Source organism: Schistocerca serialis, chromosome 5 (assembly GCF_023864345.2).
Source record: "Schistocerca serialis cubense isolate TAMUIC-IGC-003099 chromosome 5, iqSchSeri2.2, whole genome shotgun sequence".
In the NCBI taxonomy this organism is placed as follows: domain Eukaryota; kingdom Metazoa; phylum Arthropoda; class Insecta; order Orthoptera; family Acrididae; genus Schistocerca; species Schistocerca serialis.
In genome coordinates, this window is record NC_064642.1 from 345806478 (window position 1) to 345831427 (window position 24950).

General features: G+C 42.9%; 1 protein-coding gene across 1 annotated transcript in view; it reads left to right on the forward strand.

Annotated features, from left to right (window-relative positions):
* The first annotated feature begins 1679 nt into the window (after window positions 1-1679).
* Window positions 1680-24950, forward strand: part of LOC126481101 (syntaxin-6) — a 190727-nt gene continuing 167456 nt past the window's right edge. The window contains exons 1-2 of the mRNA XM_050104620.1: window positions 1680-1925; window positions 5623-5795. Coding sequence (XP_049960577.1) covers window positions 1891-1925; window positions 5623-5795 — 208 coding nt within the window. The 5' untranslated portion in view covers window positions 1680-1890. The remainder of the gene's footprint in view (window positions 1926-5622; window positions 5796-24950) is intronic.

The window sequence follows — 24950 nt, forward strand, 5'->3', positions numbered from 1 at the left end:
TGTTGGTGTAGCAGAATGCTGTATTTTTTTTTTCTTTTTGTTCTTCATTTTGTGTTTTGGGATCATGGTGTGTTTTTTTTACTAGCTTGTCCTCTCCCTAAAACCCCCAACTTCCCGCAGTTGTCCCATTGGTTTGATTGTATTTTTGGTGGGAAAGGTTATTGTATTATTTATATGTATCTTCGTGTTTGTTGCCATGTGTATGTAGTGATGTCATAGACACACTTAAAATAGACATTTCCGGCTTATTGATGATGGGTGGAATCCGACACTTATGTATCAAATAGTCATTCAAACACACTGTAAACCGTGCCTTATCTGAAACCAAGTTTTTAATGGTTGCTGACTTGCTGGCAGCTTATTGAAAATGTATGTTCCTGAATATTGGACCCCTTTTGGACCAAGGTAAGTAATTTTAGGTCTTTATGTAGATTGCTGTTCCCATTTCTAGTACTGATATTATGTATTAAGCTATTGGTTGGAAATACTTGTAACAAATTTCATTAAGGAATAAATATACTAGGAAGCAGTGGTTAGAATACAAAGTTCCTTGAACAGGTTCCTACATGATGTTCTTGAATTGATACCACAAACGATTTTTATTACACGCTTTTACATGCGAAAAACTTTTGCTACGTTTGATGAGTTACCACAGAATATGTTCCCTTATGAAATAATAGAATGAAAAAATGTGGTATGCCCTTCCCAACTGAATTTATTATCGAGTTGTAGTCCCAGAAATGTAACACTGTCAACCTTTTCGATCTGCATGTCTTCATATGTTATAAACATGCTGTCGCTGGAGAAATCGAGCAGTTTGCAAATCTGACATAAAACTTGGATTAGCGTACTCACACTTTCCCCAATAGGACTAGCTTTTACAGCACAGGAGTAAACGAATCTGTCACATTACGTATATTTTTTGTTGTATTACAAGGCTGTACACTTTATTCTATTATGTGAGCAGCACAAGAAATTAAGCTTCGAATTTAACCTACAGTACTCAGTTTACATATTACTTCATACTTAAAAACGCACGTTGTTAACATTTTACTTAAACAGTGCTTTGGCGAAGTTCCGCGTACTTTCTGTCGCAGCTGCGAAGATAATATTTCTAATAGCGACCGATAACCTACAAACATATAATCTGAAACACTAATAATCGTTCTAACATCAACTAAAATGTACCCGGAGTTAATAAGCTGAGGTTATGACACGATTCATACGACATTCCTGCTATTTCACACTACTCGCAGTTATACTGATAACTAAACTGATGGATTCCAACTATGTCGTTATTTAACTGTCGGAGTTATCGGTATTCGCTAGCGAAAAATAACTTGGCAGTTATTAATAACCGTTAACGATAACGGTTATCAAAGAATAACTGGAACTGTGATAACGGTTACTCCAGAATAACCGTTTGGCCCACCTCTATTACCGCGTCTCTAATCGCTCTTCGATACATGTATCTACGGTCAAAGATGTTATCTGCTGTCTACATTACCAACATTAGCCTAGACTGGAAGGTTAATACATATTTCCATAAGCAACTTTTGAACCATCGTTAAAAACCTCATTTATGCCACTCTAATTTAGCATGTAAGTGCACTGCGTTATGTAAGAGTTTCTTTTTTGTAACGTTGGTATCACAACACTTTGCTGTCAAGCTCAGCAACGAACTTCTCTGATATAGCAGAATATAGTTGTTCTAGTCGATGAAGGTGCGAAATGTGCGGTGGTTGTTTGGGAGTCTAGGTGCTAAGTATACAGCTGACTTCGCATTGATGCAACTGTGTGCTTTAAATAAAGCCTCATGAGTGAAAACGCGTGTATACAGACCGAATTCAACATCAGAAGCCTCTTGAATGAGTGTCGCTGAAAGCTGACATGACCCTTGAAGATCCATTCTTTGTAGTCAAAGAGTGAGTAAATACAATTAACTGTATCTTTTCCGTAGGTCACCTGCACTCACACTAATAAGCATTGTTTAACAATAATATTTGTTGTCTTTTGGTTTCTTATTACTAATACGACATAAATAAATTATTGCATTGAGCCGGCGCTGCGGGAAAAAGTTTTCGAAATCCAGGGAAGAATAAGAATTTTGAAACTTCTCTGGTCTCCGTAGCGATCTACTAGTAAAGCATTTCAGACGATAAAATTCTTTCCTTTTTTAGTGAATGTGCCTACGTGTTAAATATTTATCCCAACGCAGGCGCTTAGTTACAAATCACTGTAGTTGAAAAGTTTCAGCGACAAAGCAATATACCCTACGGTGTTTCACATTCCTCAGTCTGTCACATGTGTATATGCAAGGAAGAAATAGGTGCTTCTGAGTTTCTTCTTCTCCTCTCAATAGTTATTGTGCCATGCGTATAACAGTGCCCATCAAATTCCTTCGTTCTTTTTTCTACGATTTTTGTTTGCTAATTCAAAAAGCGCACATCAGACATTTACAAAGCCCTTTCTATGATATAGATCAAAGTACAGAGTGTTTTTTGTTTCTAGTATTCGTAAGGCAAAGTGAGTGTGATGTCTGCATTGTTCCAGTAATTCAATATTGTGGATCTTCCAAGACATCTTGACGTTCACTTTTGTACTTTTCCATTAAAACAATACAACACTTTACAATTTGTGTATTGTATTAATACAGCATTGAACAAGCCCAGGCACTTCTTTTTTCAAGTGTAAAACATTCATTACGAAGTCGTCGCGTATACTGAAGGTTTTTTCCACCTTGGCACCCGAAAAAGATTTACCCTCACATTACAGCCGCTATGCACCGGCTGGAACCCCGCGGCTTTGTCATTTATGCTCTGACAGCCAACAATGAGACGGGTTCTACTCGTTTATTTTCTGTTTAAATCAGTTGCCTGACGTTAATCAGATGCCGAAGCATCTTGTCTATGCGCGAATGATAATGAGTGCGCCGAAGTTTGTGCTTTAAAAATACGGATAGTGACGTTCTGGAATTTCTTTTCACGCCAATTCGAGAACAAGGAAGTGTCTTGTATAAATAGCATAAGTTTAAATTCCAGAAAAATGTATGTTCGATTTAAAATGGGCAAAATAATGCACAGTGGAATTATGTGAAGCTTCTGCGACAAAGCAATTTCTGCCGTGTCAGTATGTCAGATAATAGCCTGTCAGACAAAAAGAGCGAGCTAAATGTAGTAGTTGCGTAGAAGCAAAAGTGAAACAGGTATGTTCGATCAATATGACTCACGTGAACGCCTGCTTTCGTTGTACATTCTTCGATGTCAACGAATAAATGAACCATTGCATGTTATTTCACTGTTGCGAGTTTTAAATTAGACTAAACATGAGAAAGAAAAGCAACGGCTGTATGTAGATCTAACAATCGAATTTGTAATACCAGTGCTGAAGCCAACAGGCAATAACAGTAACTTACCTCATTTTATATATATATATAATTAGAACTGAAAAATATTGAAGTGAATACGTCTGATAATACTAGGAAAACCTTAACAGACGGAACGGAAAATTGATATGCAAAAGTAGTTTCCAAAATCTGTAGAGAAATAAAAGGATTACGCATTTCTTTAATTGCCAGAGGCCCTATTAGCGTGCGAAGACCAGCGACTTGTTGGCGATACGAGACAGTTTCTCACGAACCGGGGAGATGTTCGTGTACCTCATCCTGTATCAGCTGATGGAGAAAAAATATGTGATATGAAATGCAGACTGTCCATTTTTCCTCTGAGAGGAAAAAGTGCAGAAGAATTAAATACTCTATTTTCTGGACCTAGCTTAGTTCCATTGTGAAACCCCTCGCTTTTCATGTCAGTGCTCCAGCAGACGCACAAGCAAACATAGAGGCAACGCCAGAACTACTTTGGGAGGAAAGGCTTCTTTAAAACTACTTTGGTGTGTAGGTTGTTGCTAAAATCAAAAAGGGGGGGGGGGGACGAAAGATTCAGGCTTCAAGAGTGTCGGATGTCGCAGGTCAATGAAGTCTTTTATGAACGTCGATAACTATTAGAGAACTAAGCAGTACAACTTTTTCTTCGCCAACCATTGAGAGAAACTCTTTCCCCTCCTTGTTTTCGGTGAAAGTAAATGATGAGGGATAAAGAAGAAAGGAAAAACATGACTATTTATATGGCTTCCTTATGACAACAGGACATAATTGGATCCAGAACACATGTGGAGTTACAGAAGCTCTAGGAACAAGAAACTATTTTGCATGTGCTTACCAGAACCCATTTAAAAGCCACTGACACATCTAAGAGACTAATAGCTCCATAGGCAACATGAACTTACTAGAGAAGAGATTAAAGACGGAGTGCATATGTTTGTTAGTGAAACATATCACCGTTTCCTAGTTCTCGCACTGGCTTTCAGTTGTTGAGGTTCCTTCTCGAGGATCTCTGCTTCCGGCCTACGGACACGTTGGCGTCAATCTGACCACCACAAACAGAAGTTAGGCTCATCGCTGAGCACGAGAGGATGCTACTCAGTGTCCCAATTTTACTGTGGCCTTACATCAAAAATGTTGCTGTTATCTGTGGTATAGTGTTAACGGTAAACGACCCATGGCAACTTGAGATATTAACCCAGTTTCCAGAAATTTGTTTCTGGCGTTTCGTGGCGACTCTCTACTATCACCCTTTACCCGTATTCCAGCTGTTGTCATCCAATAAAACAATATTCTCGTGGTATATTTCTTCTGGAAGAATCTGTCTCTGCTCTCTTTGCTCTTTGCCACACTGCTGTCGTGAGTCCGTCTCGTCTCTACTTGTTTTTCGGTAATTCCAGTACAGTCAGTTGCCTCTGTGGTCTGTCGGTATGCTACTTCCGTGTTCCTCATGCCAATGATTCGACCTCTCTCAACGCCTGAACTGCTCGAACATATCCGTTCGGTATGCTGTATTGTGATTTCCGACTGAAAAGTTCCAGTAACGTTAGACACACCGAACAGCCATCATGTGCTCACACCATCCTTCATCTGTAAGAATGCCTTTTTTCTGTACTGGAAATAAGCGCACATAAGAATGGGATTTTAATCAACATATCCTACGCCATGAGCATAATACTGGAGTATTAGTTTGGTAGCGTCTGGTCAAGGTGTTCATGGTCTAACACTTTCCATTTCCGTCAGTGCTGTTACTTCCAGGTAAAGAAACACATTTTATCTGATTATTGCATGGATCGCGTAACAGACAGGCTCTTGGATGTAGATTTTGTATCTCATTCCACGACAAAACAATTAAAATAAGGCAGTTAATGCTGTAGCTTTTATAGGTTGTAAGTTACTTGTAGCAGACTGTTTCATTAATACTTTATCAATATTGAAAGCATTATTGTAATCAGACTATAAAAAAAGGCCGAACTTAAATAGTTCTGTAATGTTCAGGCCACAAAATTTATAACCGGAAAAATATCTTAATAGCACTGTGAAACAAGAAAGGAAATGAACAGAGTAGCTAAAACTGATTAACTATAGATTGACAGGAGTGAACATATTTGTCATTGCCTCAACATATATATATATATATATATATATATATATATATATATATATATATATATATATATATACCTTAGAAGTACATGATATATTTTCCATATTTTGTTTAATAAAGTTATTTATTACAGTGAAGTATGCAAAGCTTTAAACAAAACGAGAGGATTGTATCGTCGTTGGCTTGAGCTACATGATGACCCAGGTAACAGTGTATCAAAAGATGAATTGGAATGGACTACAACAGAACTACGAAATGCGCTTCGCAGCATTGAATGGGATCTAGAAGATTTGGAAGATACTATTGATATCCTTTTTGAATGAATTAAGTTTTTTGCCAACATGAAATAGTTTTAGTATACAGCCTAACTTTTTCTTATTAATTTTATTTTGAGAGAATTACTAACGTCCGAATAGCGTTTTCTCTTCTGCCACAAACGTAGCATCCATGCTGTGACGAGATCTTTTGAACTAACCTCGAAAAATTCTTTTATATTGCGTCTTGCAATACAGTATATCACATTCTTTTGTGAAAGATTTGAAAAACGGTGTTTCCTCTTATTAATCGCGGTTGAGCGTAGAATATTTCAACGGAAGAATAGCGATACCTGAAGCAATTGTTTAGACAATCATTGTTTGCAAAATTATAGTTAATTTATAGTCTTTAAATATTTTACGACTTCTTATGGTGACTAGAGACTCTGTAGTTTGCAGCTAGATTACCCTTGGTGTTTGCTAGTGTGCGATGTTCATTGTATGTGATGACAGAAATGGAACAGAAAAAATATTTTTGATGCATAATACCGTCATAGTGCCACAAGTTGAATGACAGTACGTAGACACATGAATAATCGAGAAAGAGAGACCATGAATAATCGAGAAAGAGAAGAGACTCATATCACTCTCTCGAAGACCAAGCGAAATAGTTGAATGATAACGAGTTTTTAATATCGGCGTACTAATTTTAAGTATTCTGTCGTCTCCTCAGAGCGTGCGTTTCATCATCCAGTCAACGCCAGCCTCCTTCCAACCTTCTTGTCCTCTGATTCGTGACGACGGAACATCTAAACGAAAAACTGTAGTAAAGAGTAGAGAACAGAAGACGAGAGAAGAGAACGACCTGATGGAGAGAATCTAAAGCCTAATTGTCTTTAAAAGCGTCACTTGCTTTTACTGCTTGTTTTCTTTTATTTTTGATGTGCACGGGACATAATGTAGCAGTTAACGATCCATACAGCGGACAAACCATTGTCACCAGTTTTTAATCCAGTTTATCTGACGTATAGCAGGTCGTTGGAAGCTGTACGGGAAAACATTTCTAGGAGCCGCAAAGTACTCTGCAGTCATAAAATGACAAAATTTTTGCTGCATGACAGTAGGAAATACTTAATTATCCATTCTCGCTACCATAATCGATTTCGACGTTCGAGCCATTACGAATATGTTGTGAACTGAAAGGAGATGCGGAAGTGGACATTATATTCCTACAGCTGAAATGTTCACCGAGCGAGGTGGCGCAGTGGTTATCACACTGGACTCTCATTCGGGAGGACGTCGCTTCAAACCCGCGTCCGGCCATCCTGATGTAGTTTTTCCGTGATTTCCCTAAATCGATTCAGGCAAATGCCGGGATGGTTCATTTGAAAAGGGCACGGCCGACTTCCTTACCTATCGTTCCCTAATCCGATGGGACCGATGATCTCTTTGTTCGGTCCCCTCCCCTAAATCCACCCCCCCCCCCCCCCCACCACACCACCACTGCTGAAATGTACGCATTTCGTTTCGCCAACCAAAGTGAAAACTGTGTGGTGTGGTGGGTACTGGATAGATCTCGAACTTATTATATTGTTTCCCGTGTTTGCATCTTCTTAGGTGCTCTTCTTGACCATTCAGTTCCAGTCTACGTAGCGAAGCACTGATTGATGATGGAAATAGTTTTGAGATTTCACGATGAATGGTTCTGAGTCCACTTGCTACTAATCATTATCCATTATATGCTCCGCCTTTCTTCGGGGTGATACGTCTACTTGTGTGGCAGAGCAGGATTAAAGTTCGAAGTATTTTTTTATTTTTTTTTTATTTTTTTTTTTTTTTTTTTTTTTTTTTGTCTACGGAGGATGGGGGCAGTTGAAGTTTCGTCTCTTTTGATTCAAGGGTAAAGCAACCTGCTGCAGGCGTGATTCTTCTCTTACTGTTCCTAAAGAAACAGTATGTAAGAGGATCAAAGACATTCGTTGACTTCTATGTGGCAAGCAAATCTCGGAATTTTCGGAGTATGCTTTCATAGATATTTGGTTTATTTCTTTTTCTTTTGAAGCGTCTGCTAGTTTAAATTTTGCAGCATTTGTTCCGTATCCTCTCGCTAGTCAAACCAGTCTGTGGTCATTCGCGGTGCTGTTCTATGTAGTTGCTCGATGCAAACTAGAGAACAGGGAAATAACGTTCCGAAACCTGAAAATTGCATTTGATGATTTGCTGACGCTTTGGGATCTCTCCTGCAGTCTCTTCACAGGGGACGGCAGTCGCGCGTGAAAATATACTTCAGCCTGTCAATCCGTTTATCGTACTTTGTAACTAGTCGTACTGCCTTTCGGGGGGTGGGGGGGGGGGGGGGGGAGAGATTACATACTTACATATACTCACAAATTCAGAACATGGAGTTGATCTTATTTAATTCATTGTATTCAAAAATTAGTACTGAGCGTTTGGGTCAGATACAGGAATCTCGCATTTCCGTCGTGGGCAAGAGTTAGTTTGAAGTTGTCTTATCACAATCAGTAATATGTAGAGTTCCTTGTGACGTGTGGTGGATGCATTGGGTGAGAGGAAGCAAAATTGTGAAACGCGGAGGCGGCACACAGCATAGTTACTCCTCTAGAATAACACCAAGCGTGGCCCTGAGATTAATGTTTCCATTCGAACGGATCACAATCAGCAGTGTAGCATGCTCCCACTCCATGGGACACTGCGAAGAGATTTGGTAGCCAAGAACGGTCATTGCCCCCATTTTTTTAAAGATAAACAACTTTGCTGCGCCGCCACCTGTCTTACCTCTACGGGCGAAATCTGCTGAAAGTATCTTCCGCTACCATTAATAAAATTGGCTTCATGCATGCTGTAGTGCGTTAACGTCCTCGGTGGGGAGGTGGGTTTGGGTTCGTAGTATACAACACCAATAAAATATTTCTCCTAGACTTCCCTTGGTATCTTTCACAAACAAGTCAAAATAAACTTTCGTAAAATAACGTGCCAAGATTGCAATAACGTGAAATTAATGTCTGTGTTTACAACTTACTATACTAAAACGTTTCAGCACGCGAGGAAACACCAGAAATCGATGACGTTTTGTAACCTTGAAGAAAGTGTCTTTGTTAAAGATTTATGATTTATCAACACAACTAGAATCACAGAGTATACACGGCTAACGAAAACAGTCAAGCACCTCGAAGACATGGTTGGATGATAATATAACTTCGTACACGTACATACCCTTGAAGTCTATGTAAATTATTACAGTTGCAGTTCTGTGTGACAGGTAGAACCGCCACCAGAGAACATTAGTGGTGTTCGTTTTTAGTGCTGTTACCATTCTCGTAGGGTAAGGGAGGCGCATGAAAGCGTTAGACGTTCAATGACAGTTGCGAAGGACCCAGATGCCGCGTACTCGTGTTAGACGGCATTATCAGCACCGGACAGAGTGTGGAAAATGCCACATTGGGGATCTCCATTTGGCCTGCTGGTCCAATTGTGCAGCAGCCATCTTTCTGGGGCATTCGGATATGTTAGTGGCCCAATGTTGGAACGCAGGGGAACGTAAGGGTCGGCATAGTCGTCGTCGATGCTCCAATCGACCATGTCTAATCTTGACGAGGTAGGATCGCCATACCGTGCACGAAGCACGTCATAACCTCCTGACATCTGCTCTTGCCATCCGAGAACAAGTAATGGACTGCCAGCAACATTTTGTATTCCCGCACCATTGGTCGGGGACTAGCATGTTTAGGATGCCGTTAACACCACAACACAAACGGGTGCGCTTGGAGCTATGCCGTGACCAGGATGCCGCTCCTCTCGGAAGGAGTCCACTGTTTTATGCCGTCTACGCATTGGTCATACCAGGCTCACCCATTGTTTCCTCCTGCGTAACGAACCACTCCTGCAGTGTGATTGTGGAGCCAGACTGACGGTGTCCTACATATTGGTGGAATGTCCCCTTCTTTTGGCCCTTCGTGCTAAGTTTAGTCTTCCCAATATCTTAATTTTAATATTAGCAGACGATTAAGGAATGGCTGAACTGGTCCTCAGTCTCCTCTCTGAAAGTGGTTTTTATTTTCTCCTCTGAAAGTGGTTTTTATTTCTAGATGTAAGGTTTTGCCTTACTCCGGGAGCGGGGGCAGGGTGGTTGTGGTTGGGACCTCTCTTCATGTCTTATCGGTCTGCAAACCCACGATTACTCTTCCATGGAAAGACCGCCCTTTTTTCCAGTTTCTAGATTTGGTCTCACGTTTTGTGCTTTTTACTGTGCGTGTTTTAACTTCATTATTTTATAATTTGACTCCCTGACGATTAATCCACTTTTAGCGGACGCTCTTTATTCAGTAAGTACCTTCGGAATCGCGGGACTGATGATGACCTCGCCGTTTGGTTCCATAGACACTTTCCATCAATCAGGAAGAGCGGCTCTGCATTATTCCGGATGACCGTCGTCAGCGAGTGTGGCGGTGGCTGTGGAGAGGTCCCATCCTTCCAATGTTTCAGAGAGGCACGGCGGTAGTCCTCTTGCCGTCACGGTGTGGGGTGCCATCGTGTATGATTTCAGGTCACGGCTGATAGTGACGGAGGAAACTCTGACAGCACAATGGCATGTCAGTGACGTCCTGTATCCTCATGTGTTATGCGTTAATATCGTGGTGCCATTGTTCAACAGTACAGTGCTCACACTTGGCACGTGTCTTTATTAAGTGTCTGCGTGATGTTTAGGTACTACTGTGGCCAGCAAGATCCCCAGATCTGCCCCAATAGAAAATGCGTGGGACCAGCTCGGTCGTCAACTCCGCCCTAGCGCCAGTACCCAGGATATCAAGGACCAGTTACAACAGTTGCTGGCCAGCTTGCGTCAACAAAGGGTACGACAGCATTAAGACACTAGTCCCAACCTAGTCAGTGTGTGCATCTATGCCTTAGAGAGCGCACCGTTATATTGATATGTGGGATTATACTGCCGAGTTCTTTGTCAATTTGACTCGAATTTGTAATCAGAGAGAGATAACATAATGTACACTATGAGATCAAAAGTATCCGGACACCCCCAAAACATACGTTTTTCATATTAGGTGCATTGTGCTGTCATTTACTGCCAGGGACTCCATATCAGCGTCCTCAGTAGTCATTAGACATCGTGAAAGAGCAGAATGGGGCGCTCCGCGGAACTCACGGACTTCGAACGTGGTCAGGTGATAGCGTGTCACTTGTCATACGTCTGTACGCGAGATTTCCACACTCCTAAACATCCCTAGGTCCGCTGTTTCCGATGTGATAGTGAAGTCGAAACGTGAAGGGACATGTACAGCACAAAGCGCACAGGGCGATCTCGTCTGTTGACTGACAGAGACAGCAGATAGTTGAAGAGGGTCGTAATGTGTAATAGGCAGACATCTATCCAGACTGCAACAGCATCTACTGCAAGTAGTATGACAGTTGGCAGGAGGTGACAAAACTTGGATTTCATGGTCGTGCGGCTGCTATAAGCCACTCATTACGCCGGTAAATGCCAAACAACGCCTCGCTTGGTGTAAGGAACGTAAACATTAGATGATTGAACAGTGGAAAACGCTGTGTGGAGTGACGAATCACGGTACACAATGTAGCGGTCCGACGGCAGGGTGTGGGCATGGCAAATGCCTGTTGAACGTCATCTGCTAGTGTTTGTAGTGCCAGCAGTAAAACTCGGAGGTGGTGGTGTTAGCGTGTAGTCGTGTTTTTAGTGGAGGGGTCCTACACCCCTTGCTGTTTCGCGTGGCACTATCACAACACAGGCCTACATTGATGTTTTAAGCACCTTCTTGCTTCCCACTGTTGAGGAGCAATTCGGAAATGGCGATTCGATCTTTCAACACAATCGAGCACCTGTTCATAATGCACGGCCTATGGCAGTGTGGTTACATGACAATAACATCCCTGTAATGGACTGGCCTGCTCAGTGTCCTGACCTGAAGCCTATAGAACACCTTTGGGATGTTTTGGAACACCGACTTCGTGCCAGGTCTGACCGACCGACATCGATACCTCCCCTGCGTGCAGCATTCCGTGAAGAATGGGCTGCCATTCCCCAAAACACATCCAGCACCTGATTGAACGTATGTCTGCGAGAGTGGAAGCTATCATCAAGGCTAAGGGCGGACCAACACCATATTGACTTCCCGCATTACCGATGGAGGTGTAAGTGATTTTCAGTCAGGTGTCCGGATACATTTGATCACATCGTGTACCTCTCAACCTGTGAAGTTTCAATTCGTCACCTCCTCGTCTGGTGGGTGCCTCACTTTTTTTGTCACTATGTATCTCCAATGTAGGCTTTTCCTCTCATTTTAAAATGCATGAAGGGATATGAAAACAGTGTTTCAGTGAATATTAATTTATAAGTGGAATCGTGGAAAGACCAAGTATCGAAACGATAATAACTCCTTATCACAAAAATTTTGTCACAGTTTGATAGTACATGTAAATGAGCTGTGTATGGGAAGAGCTTCATTGCTAAAGACAGTCATCTTACAAAATACTGTAGCGGAAGGCGAGCAGCTGTGATGGAGATCGAAAGTAGAATTGTCGATAGCTAATTTCTAGTTTTTCATGCTAGCTCTGTCTCACGGAGCTAAACTTTATACTCGTTTTTTATTCATTAAAATTTCCCCGTGTGGCTACTCCTCGTGAAATTCTTACAGCGAACTCGTACATTTACAGTTCACTCTGGGTTTGTAAGATTTGTAATTAGTGGTAAAGAAATTGTGTAATTCTGCTCTGATATTACGAACTTCCTAATCTGTGAGGCACCTGTGAAACCAGGCGAGTTGTCACGTTTTTACGAATCGAACTCGTATCCGGAAAAGAGTGAGATGGTGCAGTGGTAGGACACTGGACTCGTACTCGCGAGAACGGTGGTTCGTACCCTTTTCCAGCCAGCCAGATTTAGGTTTCCGTGATTTCCCTAACCCTGTTAAGATCATTTCAAAAGCCACGGCTGACTTCCTCTTCCAATTCGAGCTTGTGCTTCGATTCTAATGACTTCTTCGTCGACAGGATATTAAACCTTAATTTTCCGTCCTTCGTTTCGTATCGAGGAGGAGTAGTTTCCCAGAATGCCTCGGGCAAAGATAGGGATGATATATTGATAACCCCGACATCTCTCTCTCCTTTCTGCTCAAATGAAATGGCACTCAGTCTTCAGTCACCTGCATATTGACAGATCTCTCTTCTAATACTCTTCCTCCATCTTGAATAAGGAATGCACCATAGGCTATTAAGCGTATTATGTATATGTTCTTCACCTATAAGTAATTATAACCAATCTAATATTTGCAAACTTTGTGTATTCCAGGCAGCCTCCACTAAAATATTTCTTTATGACAAATAGTTTCAGGAATTCGACTGTCAGATGTCCCTTGTTGCCTGCTTCACAAGAAGTGATCCTTGTGATATTTTAATTCTAGAGTGATTCTCAGCACTAGTTGCGCCATAAAGAAAAGCTTTAATCAATCTTAAGGGAATAAATTCGTACCGTATTTCATTAGTCATGTGACCCACGTGCAAGTTCATCTTGATGTTATATAGAGCCCTACATCCTCGTATTATTAAACGTATGCAATCTACATCTACATGGATACTCTGCAAATCACATTAAAGTGCCTGGCAGAGGGTTCAACGAACCACCTCCACAATTCTCTATTATTCCAATCTCGTATAGCGCGCGGAAAGAACGAACACCTATATCTTTCCGTACGAGCTCCGATTTCCCTTATTTTGTCGTGGTGATCGTTTCTCCCTATGTAGATCGGTGTCAACAAAATATTTTCGCATTCGGAGGAGAAAGTTCGTGATTGGAATTTCGTGAGAAGAATCCGTCGCAACGAAAAACGCCTTTCTTTTAATGATGTCCATCCCAAATCCTGTATCATTTGACTGACACTCTCTCCCCTACTTCGCGATTATACAAAACGTGCTGCCCTTCTTTGAGCTTTTTCGATGTAGTCCGTCAATCCTATCTCAAAAGGATCCCACACCGCGCAGCAGTATTCTAAAAGAGAACGGACAAGCGTAGTGTAGGCAGTCCCCTTAGTAGGTCTGTTACATTTTCTAAATATCTTGCCAATAAAACACGGTCTTTGGTTAGCCTTCCCCACAGCATTCTCTGTGTGTTCCTTCCAATTTAAGTTGTTCGTAATTGTAATTCCTAGGTATTTAGTTGAATTTACGGCCTTTAGATTTGACTGATTTTTCGTGTAACCAAAGTTTAACGGATTCCTTTTAGCACTCATGTGGATGACCTCACACTTTTCTTTACTTAGGGTCAACTGTCAATTTTCGCACCGTTCAGATATCTTTTCTAAATCGTTTTGCAATTTGTTTTGATCTTCTGATGACTTTATTAGTCGATAAACTACAGCGTCATCTGCAAACAACCGAAGACGGCTATTCAGATTGTCTCCAAAATCGTTTATGTAGGTAAGGAACAGCAAAGGGCCTATAACACTACCTTGGGGAACGGCAGAAATCACTTCTGTTTTACTCGATGACTTTACTACGAACTGTGACCTCTCTGACAGGGAATCACAATTCCAGTCACATAACTGAGACGATATTCCATAATCAAACAATTTCATTACAAGCCGCTTGTGTGGTACAGTGTCAAAAGCCTTCCGGAAATCCAGAAATACGGAATAAATCTGAAATCCCTTGTCAATAGCACTCAAAACTTACTGTGAATAAAGAGCTAGTTGTGTTTCACAGGAACGATGTTTTCTAAATCCATGTTGACCACGTGTCAATACTGTTTTCTTCGAGGTAATTCATTATGTTTGAACACAATATATGCTCCAAAATCCTGCTGGATAACGACGTTAATGATATGGGCCTGTAATTTAGTGCATTACTCCTACTACCTTTCTTGAATATTGGTGTGACGTGTGCAGCCTTCCAGTCTTTTGAGCGAAAGAATGTTCTTAACGTCTGGAAGAATGACCAGAACGTTGGCGACCACATAAGTGAAGGTACTAACTAACAAGCGAGCGAAGTTTCAGTGCGTACTCAACCTTCGGTATAACTAGTGGAAACAACCAAATTAATATTTCCATTAATAAGTGAAATATGATGCTGGTAAAAATCCCTCTACTCCGGAAATTGTTTCTGTCGCTGTATATTAGGGGGTCTCGTCCTTGCCCTTTTGCAAGAGGTACTTTGCGAGTTTTGAGAACAACTGTATTCCGGTCCATGCAAGGTGGACATATGAGAGCCTAATACAGTCTAATCCGTTATTCCGAAATTCGCTACTGTGCGGATTACAAATGCGCTGCTAAAGTTCTTCATTGTTGTGCTTAACATGTCATGGAGCTGAGGAATCGGAGGGTTTGCGTTTTCATCTAGCAAGGACGGCCGTTAGACTTTGCCAGCACATTATGTACATTTTGAGGCATTGGCCACTGACCGTCATAAAGTTCTTACCACGATAGACTTTATACCTAGAAAATCTCCTGTCTATAGGTACTGCAACAAATAACTCGGTAACAGAAGGGTGAGTGTTGGGAGCTGTTAATTGTGGCTCAATAGTTTTTATTCTGGCAGGATGGGGTCGATTTTCGTCGTCTGGAGGCCATATATGATTCCATCGATTAGAAGCATGGGAAGAGGCCTTTATGCCCCGTGTGGGCGGAATTAGTTTGCACACGTTCGCGGAAGGTGGATACATACCTTCAATCGCAACTGAAAAAATGTTGGACAGTTTTGTCAAACTGGTATTCTGTATTGAGTTGCGGACAAAACTCACTTTTGCCTCTTGTAGAAAACGAGTGCCAAGAACAGTAGCTACAGCACAAAACACGTGTTTTCTGATAAGAGATTATCAGATGTCTTGCGACTTCATCATCCAAGGCATATTCAAGTTGGATGGTCAGATACTATCTTTCTAATAGACGCAGAAGAATTTGGCGGTTTTCTTTCGGTTTGTGAACCATACTCCTGGGGAATAAGAAAAGATGCATTTGCTGAAACATATTGTTCGGTAGCAACTAATATGGCTGAGAATGCGCTTCTTGGCCCACACGTCCTTGCTGCTGCGCGGACATTGGATTGTATTTCCCGTGAGTTGTACGTAGCACCATTTGCAGCGTTTTACCGCAAGGAAAGCTTAAGGTAATCTGATTTAGCCCGCACCAAGCATTCATTTCGTTCCGTCCCGAGCACATTGCTCCAGTGTGTGGACTTCATCATCAAAGATGAAAACATTTCCACGAAACATTCCCGAGAAGGTCAGTGTGAATTTTGATGCGAGAAAGCATATCTACATCAAAACCACGCAAGCCGCTTTCAAGTGCGAGGTAGCGTGTAGGCTACTCATGGGACCACTATCAAGCCCCCCGCCCCCTTTTTGTTCCATTCGCGAATGATGCGTGGGAACACAGACAATAGGTAGGTCTATGCATGAGGTCTAATATTTATAGGAAATAGACTTCGATGCGAGCTGTAGCCTAATTTGCCATTATTTCTAACTCTGAAGTCTACTGGCGATTTGCCCCAGCTTTTTGTACACTAGGCGATATGTTATTGTTCGATTAACATTAAATTTCATTTATGTTTGACAAATAATATTTAGTAGGACTACGGAGCACAATTCTGCCGTTACCTTCAAATTTATGCCGAGAATTCTCCGACATGCATTTTAGTGTACTCCCAGTACAGTACCTAGAAATGGAAATGTCGTGTGGCTAGGGCCTCCCGTCGGGTAGACCGTTCGCCTGGTGCAGGTCTTTCGATTTGACGCCACTTCGGCGACCTGCGCGTCGATGGGGATGAAATGATGATGATGATTAGGACAACACAACACCCAGTCCCTGAGCGGAGAAAATTTCCGACCCAGCCGGGAATCAACTCACCGAACCGTTTCTGAACCGTCTCCATTTATAATAGAAACATATGTCGCAATTTATTCGCCTATTTTAGTTTTTGCTGTAAATGAATCATTTGGGACGCTGCAGCGAAGTCGCAATTTTATGTCTTAACAACACTGTCACTTCCTGTTGGAGGATAATCAATATTTAAGTACGTGGACATTTTCGTCGTAGGGGGCGTAATACATACTTCTATCAGCCGTTGAAATGGGGGAGATTCGAAAGAAACGCCCAGCATTTCGGCGAGGAAAAAGGTCCGAGCTGCACATTAACAAAATTTTTACTATTACTGAAAGTCTATCAAATGTTCATCTGTGGCGACGTTGTTTGCTCCGTTAACCACATGATGCTCTGGTAAAATGCTGAACTCGTAAATTCAGAAGTAGCGGCGCTACCCAGAAACTTTTTTACATCATGATATCAGGCTGATGACTGGATTGTTTATTTAGGAAAGGCCACACTCGCGTTCTTTTTTTACCATCTGAAGAGACGAATCTTTCGTCTATAGGACGTTGAATAAAGAGAGAACGACGAAAACTGGCGTATAGCAAACACTGTTAGTAACACTGAGACTTAGGCCTGCCTGACCTTTGGGAAAGTGTTCTTTCGGTACTGGGCAACGCAATAGCAATTTTAGATATTCCCTTTGAATCCTTCATCGTGTTTGAAGACCAGTCGCGAGTGACTAGTTGGCGGCGTTGTCTGGTATCTCAAGCACCTCAACCGCGTTGCACTCCACGCGAAGGCTACTTGATATATGGGTCGCGGAAAGGATACGCTCCGCGGAACACCAGTTGCTCAAGAGAATGGGATTTCTGCAGACACGGAAAGCAAGCAAGCGTGACTATTTCCTTGTCTCGGATTTGCCCTTGAGTTTCCTATTATTGTCTCATTCATACGTGTTACACCTCAATGGAAAAGCGCGTGGAATTTGCATTTTCCGTTTGCGGCAGGTGTGTAGATTCTCGGCAAGGTATCAGCTGGACAGGCTGTCCTAATGAACGTCTGATATGTATTCTGCAAGTGTGCAGTGCATGGCGGAGGGTACTGCGTACCAACATAGGGATCTTCTGTCTTATTCAATTCACGTATTGAGCGAGAGAAAAATGGGCAAGGAATTCAAACGCTGGAACAGTAATCTAGATTTCCCTTACAGGTGCATTGCACTTTCCCAGAACCCTTCCAATAAATCTTGCTTCTTCCATTCATCTTCCCGAATACTGATTTGACGTGATCGTCCAATTTCATAGCGCTTCTTAGTAGTGTCCCTGTAAGATGCGACATTCTCAAGAAGTTCGCCCCTAATATTCTAATCCGGTACTATCGGATTTTCTCTTTCTTATTGGTATTACCTTGCAAATATCCACAAGTAAAGAGAGCTGCTATTCATTACACAAAGTGGAAATATTTGTCCTGGTCTTTCTGTAGTTGTGCCTCTTCCCAATTTCTGTCTATCATGAGCTATCATGCTTCTGTGCCCTGCAATGAAGCATGACGGATAGTTTAGTGTGGTTGATGTTCAGTGCTCCTTGCACAATTTTACTGCTCATAGATGACACAAGTTCCGTTGTGCCAAAGCAAAAAAGAATAGGACTATCTATGTTGTCTAGCTGCAAAGAGAGAATGTAATTGTCAGTGCCCTGTTAGAAGGAACCACGCGGGAATTACCTTTTAACGAGTCAAGAAAACCACGGAACACTTAAATGTTGATGGCGGGACGGTGATTTGAACCCCTCTCCTCCCGAATTCAATTTCCTAAGTACAAAGGCACTTTCCTCAGTTCCCTGCTATACATCTACGAAATTACTTCCCTTGAATTGGAGACAACACACGTAATTTTCACGAGGCTAGTAGGAGTCTCACACGTGAGACAATGACCAGCTTTATTGGCTATTTCTCGCCTGTTGTTGTTATCATTAGTAAATGCGCTTTATTGCAACTACTACCACCACGTAGTTGTCATGTTAAAAAGTCCTTGACCTGATCGTAATCATCAATTACGGAAAGTGATATTGTTTTTCACAGGGGATCTGTAGGGTTTGGTCAAAAATATGGAACTGCATGCTTTAACATAAATGCAGATGCTAGCCACCCCTTCAGGTTGCGCCGTTGTATTTGACCACGGACGGCACCTGTGCAATGCGTTCAATGCGTAAATGCATTATGTGGATAATCCGAGACAACAAGGCCCCTATCCGCAAAGCTCACATCGCGCAGGACTGGTTTTGTGAGAACGAAGATGAACTGTCTCATCTCCCCTGGCCAACAGTCACCAGGTCTCAATATTATTGAACCTTTGTGGCCAATTTGGAGAGAAGGAAACGCGATCGCTATCCACCTCAATCATCGTTATCTGAACTTGCCATTATTTTGGTAAGAATCGTGTAAGATTCCTTTGAAATCGGCATGTAGAACCTGTATTCCCGAAACGACTGGAAGCTGTTTTTAATGCCAACGGGCTTCCTACGCCATATGAAGCATGATAATGTGTTGTTTTTTTGATGTTTCCATATTTTTATTTGCCCCGTATGTTATATGTTGTAATGCTGTTTGCTGCTTATTGACAAAAGCGCTAACGTCGAACTTAGCCAGTGGCAAAAAATTGTGATAAAAATTAGAACTGTGAGCGCAAAAATGACCACTTTTAAATTTCTAGCGCAAAAATGACCACTTTTAAATTTCTAGCGCAAAAATGACCACTTTTAAATTTCTCTTTAGTATCTTACCCTGGGAAAGTACGACTTGTAAGTTTCGAAACGGAAATGCTTGTTAGTACGGCAGTTGCGTTGGCAGAAAGGTGTGCGATAAGCGGCAAGCAATTAAGCACAAAAAAATGGTTCAAATGGCTCTGAGCACTATGGGACTCAACTGCTGAGGTCATGAGTCCCCTAGAACTTAGAACTAGTTAAACCTAACTAACCTAAGGACATCACAAACATCCATGCCCGAGGCAGGATTCGAACCTGCGACCGTAGCGGTCTTACGGTTCCAGACTGCAGCGCCTTTAACCGCACGGCCACTTCGGCCGGCCTAATTAAGCACACTAAGGGGAGAAATGTGATACAAGAGTAGATGTACCAGAGCCTCTTGATCAGAAGAGCCAGATCAGAAGAGCCAGATCTTTCAAGGTCCATTTAAGCATTAACACAAGTGGCGCTGAGGATTCGTAACAACAGAAATGTCTCCGCTTTTTAGATATGGGAGATGTTTGTCAAATGTACACTCATGCTCATAAATTAAGGATAATGCTGATACATGGTGGAACAACGCTCTGGTGGGCGGTTTGCGAGTTTAAATCACCTAGGGGTATGACCATGCGGTACATTTGACGTGCAATCGTCGCACGGTGGCGCTGGCAACAGTTCACATACGCAGAGGTGTGTTGGTGCATGTCAGAATACGGTGCAGCGAGTAAGTGTGCAGACGTTTTCAGACGTGCTAATGGTGACTGTGTGTTGAAAATGGCTCAAACAACACATTGATGACGTTATGTGGGGTACACTACTAGGGCGACTGGAGGCTAGTCAAACACAGCAGGTCGTAGCACGGCCCCTCCGTGTGTCACAAAGTGTGATCTCAAGATTATGGCAACGATTCCAGAAGACAGCAAGCGTGTCCAGGCGCTACAGTACGGGACGCCCAAAGTGTACAACACCACAAGAAGACCGATATCTCACCATCAGTGCCCGCAGACGGCCACGGAGTACTGCAGGTAGCCTTGCTAGGGACCTTACGGCAGCCACTGAAACAGTTTTCTCCAGACACACAGTCTACAGACGACCGAACAGACATGGTTTATTCGTCCGGAGACCTGCAAGGTTCATTCCACTGACCCCTGGTCACAGGAGAGCCTGTAAACCCTGGTGTCAAGAACACAGTACATATTCATTTGAACAGTGGTCCCAGGTTATATTCACGGACGAGTCCAGGTATAGTCTGAACAGTGGTTCTCGCCGGGTTTTCATCTGGTGTGAACCAGGAACTAGAACCAACCCTTAATGTCCTTGAATGTGACCTGTATGGAGGTCGTGGTTTGATGGTGTGGGGTGGGATTATGATTAGTGCACGTACACCCCTGCATGTCTTTGACAGAGGAACTGTAACAGGTCAGGTGTATCGGGACGTCATTTTGCACCCGTATGTCCGCCTTTTCAGGGGTGCAGTGGGTCCCACCTTCCTCCTGACGGATGATAACACACGGCCCCACCGAGCTGTCATCGTGAAGGAGTTCCTTGAAACAGAAGATATCAGACGAATGGAGTGGACTGCCCGGCTGGGGTGCTCTCGGTCGACGTATCGCTGCACGTCTTCAAACCCCTACGACACTTCAGGAGCTCCGACAGGAACTGGTGCAAGAATGGGAGGCTATACAGCAGCAGGACCACCTGATCCAGAGTACGCCAACCCGTTGTGCGGCCTGTGTACGAGTGCATAGTGATCATATCCCATACTGATGTCGGCGTACATGCGCAGGAAACAGTGGTGTTCTGTAGCACATGTGTTTCGGGACGGTGTTCTCAACTTATCACCAATACCGTGAACTTACAGATCTGTGTCGTGTGTGTTCCCTATGTGCCTATGCTATTAGCGCCAGTTTTGTGTAGTGCCACGTTGTGTGGCACCACATTCTGCAATTATCCTTAATCTATGAGCAAGAGTGTATATCGTGAAGACGTTTCAACTTTTGCTGACCACTTTTCTGCGCCACTCACAATACAGCGACGTGCGCTGCGCCCTGAACCCGGTAATGCTGGCGCTGGTGTGAATAGTTATCCCCTGGAAATCTTAGCGCGGGCCCCACCGCGGCAGCCGCAAAGTGCCGGCGAAACCTTAGGACGGCGTGCCGCCGCAAAGCGCTTTACCTACCGCCTGCTCCACCCGTCTCGCTTCTCGGAGCCCCTTTCTTGTTTCCGCGACTCACAGGATTCTCTGCCACGGAGACTCCAGACTATCGAGGGACAAACATGCAGTCCTCATTGACAACATTACCACTTCCACCACTGGCCTTTCAGTCAGTTGCGAACTTCATGTATCATGTTGAATTGTTGATTTTTGCTTCTAGTCTTCGGTCGTCTACGCACTCGATAGAAGGCCCTAAGCCAGGGGTTCCCAGTCTTTGTGGGACAGTTACTCACGAGCGAGAGCAGATATGAGCCATTATATACAACAACTTTTGCCACCAAACTCACCCTCTGAAACAAAATCTCATTATTTTTTAATTGATGAAGTCATTTATTTTATGCATCCAGGACACACACACACACACACACACACACACACACACACACACAGAGAGAGAGAGAGAGAGAGAGAGAGAGAGAGAGAGAGAGAGAGAGAGAGAGAGAGAGATTAATTACGTTGAAAGAAGAAGCTACAAAGGATATTCAATGAAATACAAACATAAAGTACACTACTGACCTTTAAAATTGCTACACCATGAAGACGACGTGCTAAAGACGCGAAATTTAACCGACAGTAAGAAGATGCTGAGATCTGCTTTTCAGAGCATTCAGACAAGGTTGTCGCCGGTGGCGACACCTACAACGTGCTGACATGAGGAACTTTTCCAACCGATTTCTCATACACAAACAGCAGTTGACCGGCGTTGCCTGGTGAAACGTTGTTGTGATGCCTCGAGTAAGGAGGAGAAATGCGTACCATCACGTTTCAGACTTTGATAAACGTCGGAGTGTAGCCCATCGCGATTGCGGTTTATCGTATCGCGACATTGCTGCTCGCGTTGGTCGAGATCCAATGACTGTAAGCAGAATATGGAATCGATGGGTTCAGGAGGGTAATACGGAACTCCGTGCTAGATCCCAACAGGCATCTTATCTGCATGGCTGTAACGGATCGTGCAGCCACGTCTCGATCCCTGAGTCAACAGATGGGGACGTTTGCAAGACAACAACCATCTGCACGAACAGTTCGACGACGTTTGCAGCAGCATGGACTATCAGCTCGGAGACCATGGCTGCGGTTACCCTTGACGCTGCATCACAGACAGGAGCGCCTGCGATGGTGTACTCAACGACGAACCTGGGTGCACGAATGGCAAAACGTCATTTTTTCGGATGAATCCAGGTTCTGTTTACAGCATCGTGGTGGTCGCATCCGTGTTTGGCGACATCGCGGTGAACGCACATTGGAAGCGTGTATTCGTCATCGCCATACTGGCGTATCACCCGGCATGATGGTATGGGGTGCCATTGGTTACACGTCTAGGTCACCTCTTGTTCGCACTGACGGCACTTCGAACAGTGGACGTTACATTTCAGATGTGTTACGACCCGTGGCTCTCCTCTTCATTCGATCCCTGCGAAACCATACATTTCAGCAGGATAATGCACGACTGCATGTTGCAGGTCCTGTACGGTCCTTTCTGGATACAGAAAATGTTCGACTGCTGCCCTGGCCAGCACATTCTCCAGATTTATCACCAACTGAGAACGTCTGGTCAATGGTGGCCGAGCAACTGGCTCGTCACAATACGCCAGTCACTACTCTTGATGAACTGTGGCATCGTGTTGAAGCTGCATGGGCAGCTGTACCTGTACACGCCATCCAAGCTCTGTTTGACACAATGCCCAGGCGTGGCCAGAGGTGGTTGTTCTGGGTACTGATTTCTCAGGATCTATGTACCTAAATTGCGTGCAAATGTAGTCACATGTCAGTTCTAGTATAATATATTTGTCCAATGAATACCCGTTTATCATCTACATTTCTTCTTGGTGTAGCAGTTTTAATGGCCAGTAGTGTAATAATAATAATAATAATAATAATAATAATAGAAATTAATACGTACGACAAATATTTATAAACATTTATAAAACAGACAGGAAAATAAAAAATAAACGGCAAGCTACTTCTCTTAATATTATGTGGAGAGCCCAGTATTCGGTGGTTTTGATTATTTTGTTTGCTGCATCAAGATCACTGGCAGTATATGTATCCGGCAAGTTCCTGCAGACCAGTAAACGTTGTTGGTTCTGCAGAACATCACACTGACAAATTTCATCATCACTGCTGAAGTACATTTAGGTTGACTTTGGATCATGACACCTCAGTTCTCAATTTGTTCAGCGTCCTGCATTTCACACAATGCATGTGTGAACCTGCGGCTGGCTCCTCTGACATTCGTTCGGAGTGCTTCGGACAAAGAATCTCCACAAAATTCCGCGCGGCGAGTTCCGGAAGATAAGAGTTATGTAGTTGTTGGCATGAAGCTCTTGGTGTGAGTCTTCGTCGTTGATGCTCGTGCCCAAACAAGGGATCCCTTGGACCAGTTTTCTGTGTCTCCCTCTCCACTTCTGAATCTACTTTCCCGCGGATACCCAGTGGTGCCATACACAGAATTTGGCACAGTTTATTGACAGGAGCCGGTCGAAGACAGAATGTCACACTGCGTCTCGTTGGAGGCTGTATCAGCCTGTTTGGCAAAGTGATGAATAATAAATCATTCTTAGCTAACTGTTAAAAAACGGAGTGTTTTTGCTGTTTTTTTACTAAGTAAGAAATAATGAGTTACTGAGGGGGTTGATTCTGCAATTTTCTAATAATGCTTTTCCATAAGGAACGTAAGCCGCAGCGACATTCTTGGTTAAATGTTTCTCCGATTTCTTGCTGCGTCAGAAAGGTGTGTAAACCGAAGCTTTCAACAACTTTCTCTGTCGTCATCGTAAGGAGTTATGTCATACGAAAATGATATGTGGTATTTTTCGTATTTATTTATGTCATGAAGGCGTCACGAAGTCATGAAATTTCCATATGGTACTATAGATTATGTCGATGTCTATGATGAACATTGTCGTGCCGATTCCGTTAGACGGTGGATAATTCAGCTTATTTCTCTTCACCCTTTCAGTACCGAGCGCCCGTTTCAAAGCGTCAGTGAAGGTATACCTCCTGTCCTGGTTAAAGTGTAACAACAGGAAACACTGCCCATAGATCTTCCGGAATAGGAAACCGAGTTGGTCTTTTTTAGGTTCAGGGCCTCTGGTTTCCACACACTGTTTTGTCTGCTGCTTCGTTGCTGGCATGAAGTTGTGAATCCACATTTCATTTACCGCAACAGATCGTCGCACAAAATTCGGAGGGATTCTGTTCAAAAAGGCCCATGCATTGCAGACATATTTTCCTGTATTAGGTTTTGATGAACATTCGGAAAATGCGGAATTCATATCGAACATATTTCTCTTAGTTGATTCTTCAGGCCATATGTAACGTACAACTTTTTGCAATATGACTGTGGCATCAGCTGTTTCATACACCTTTCATGGCTGATAGTCCAATATCATTTTGCACAC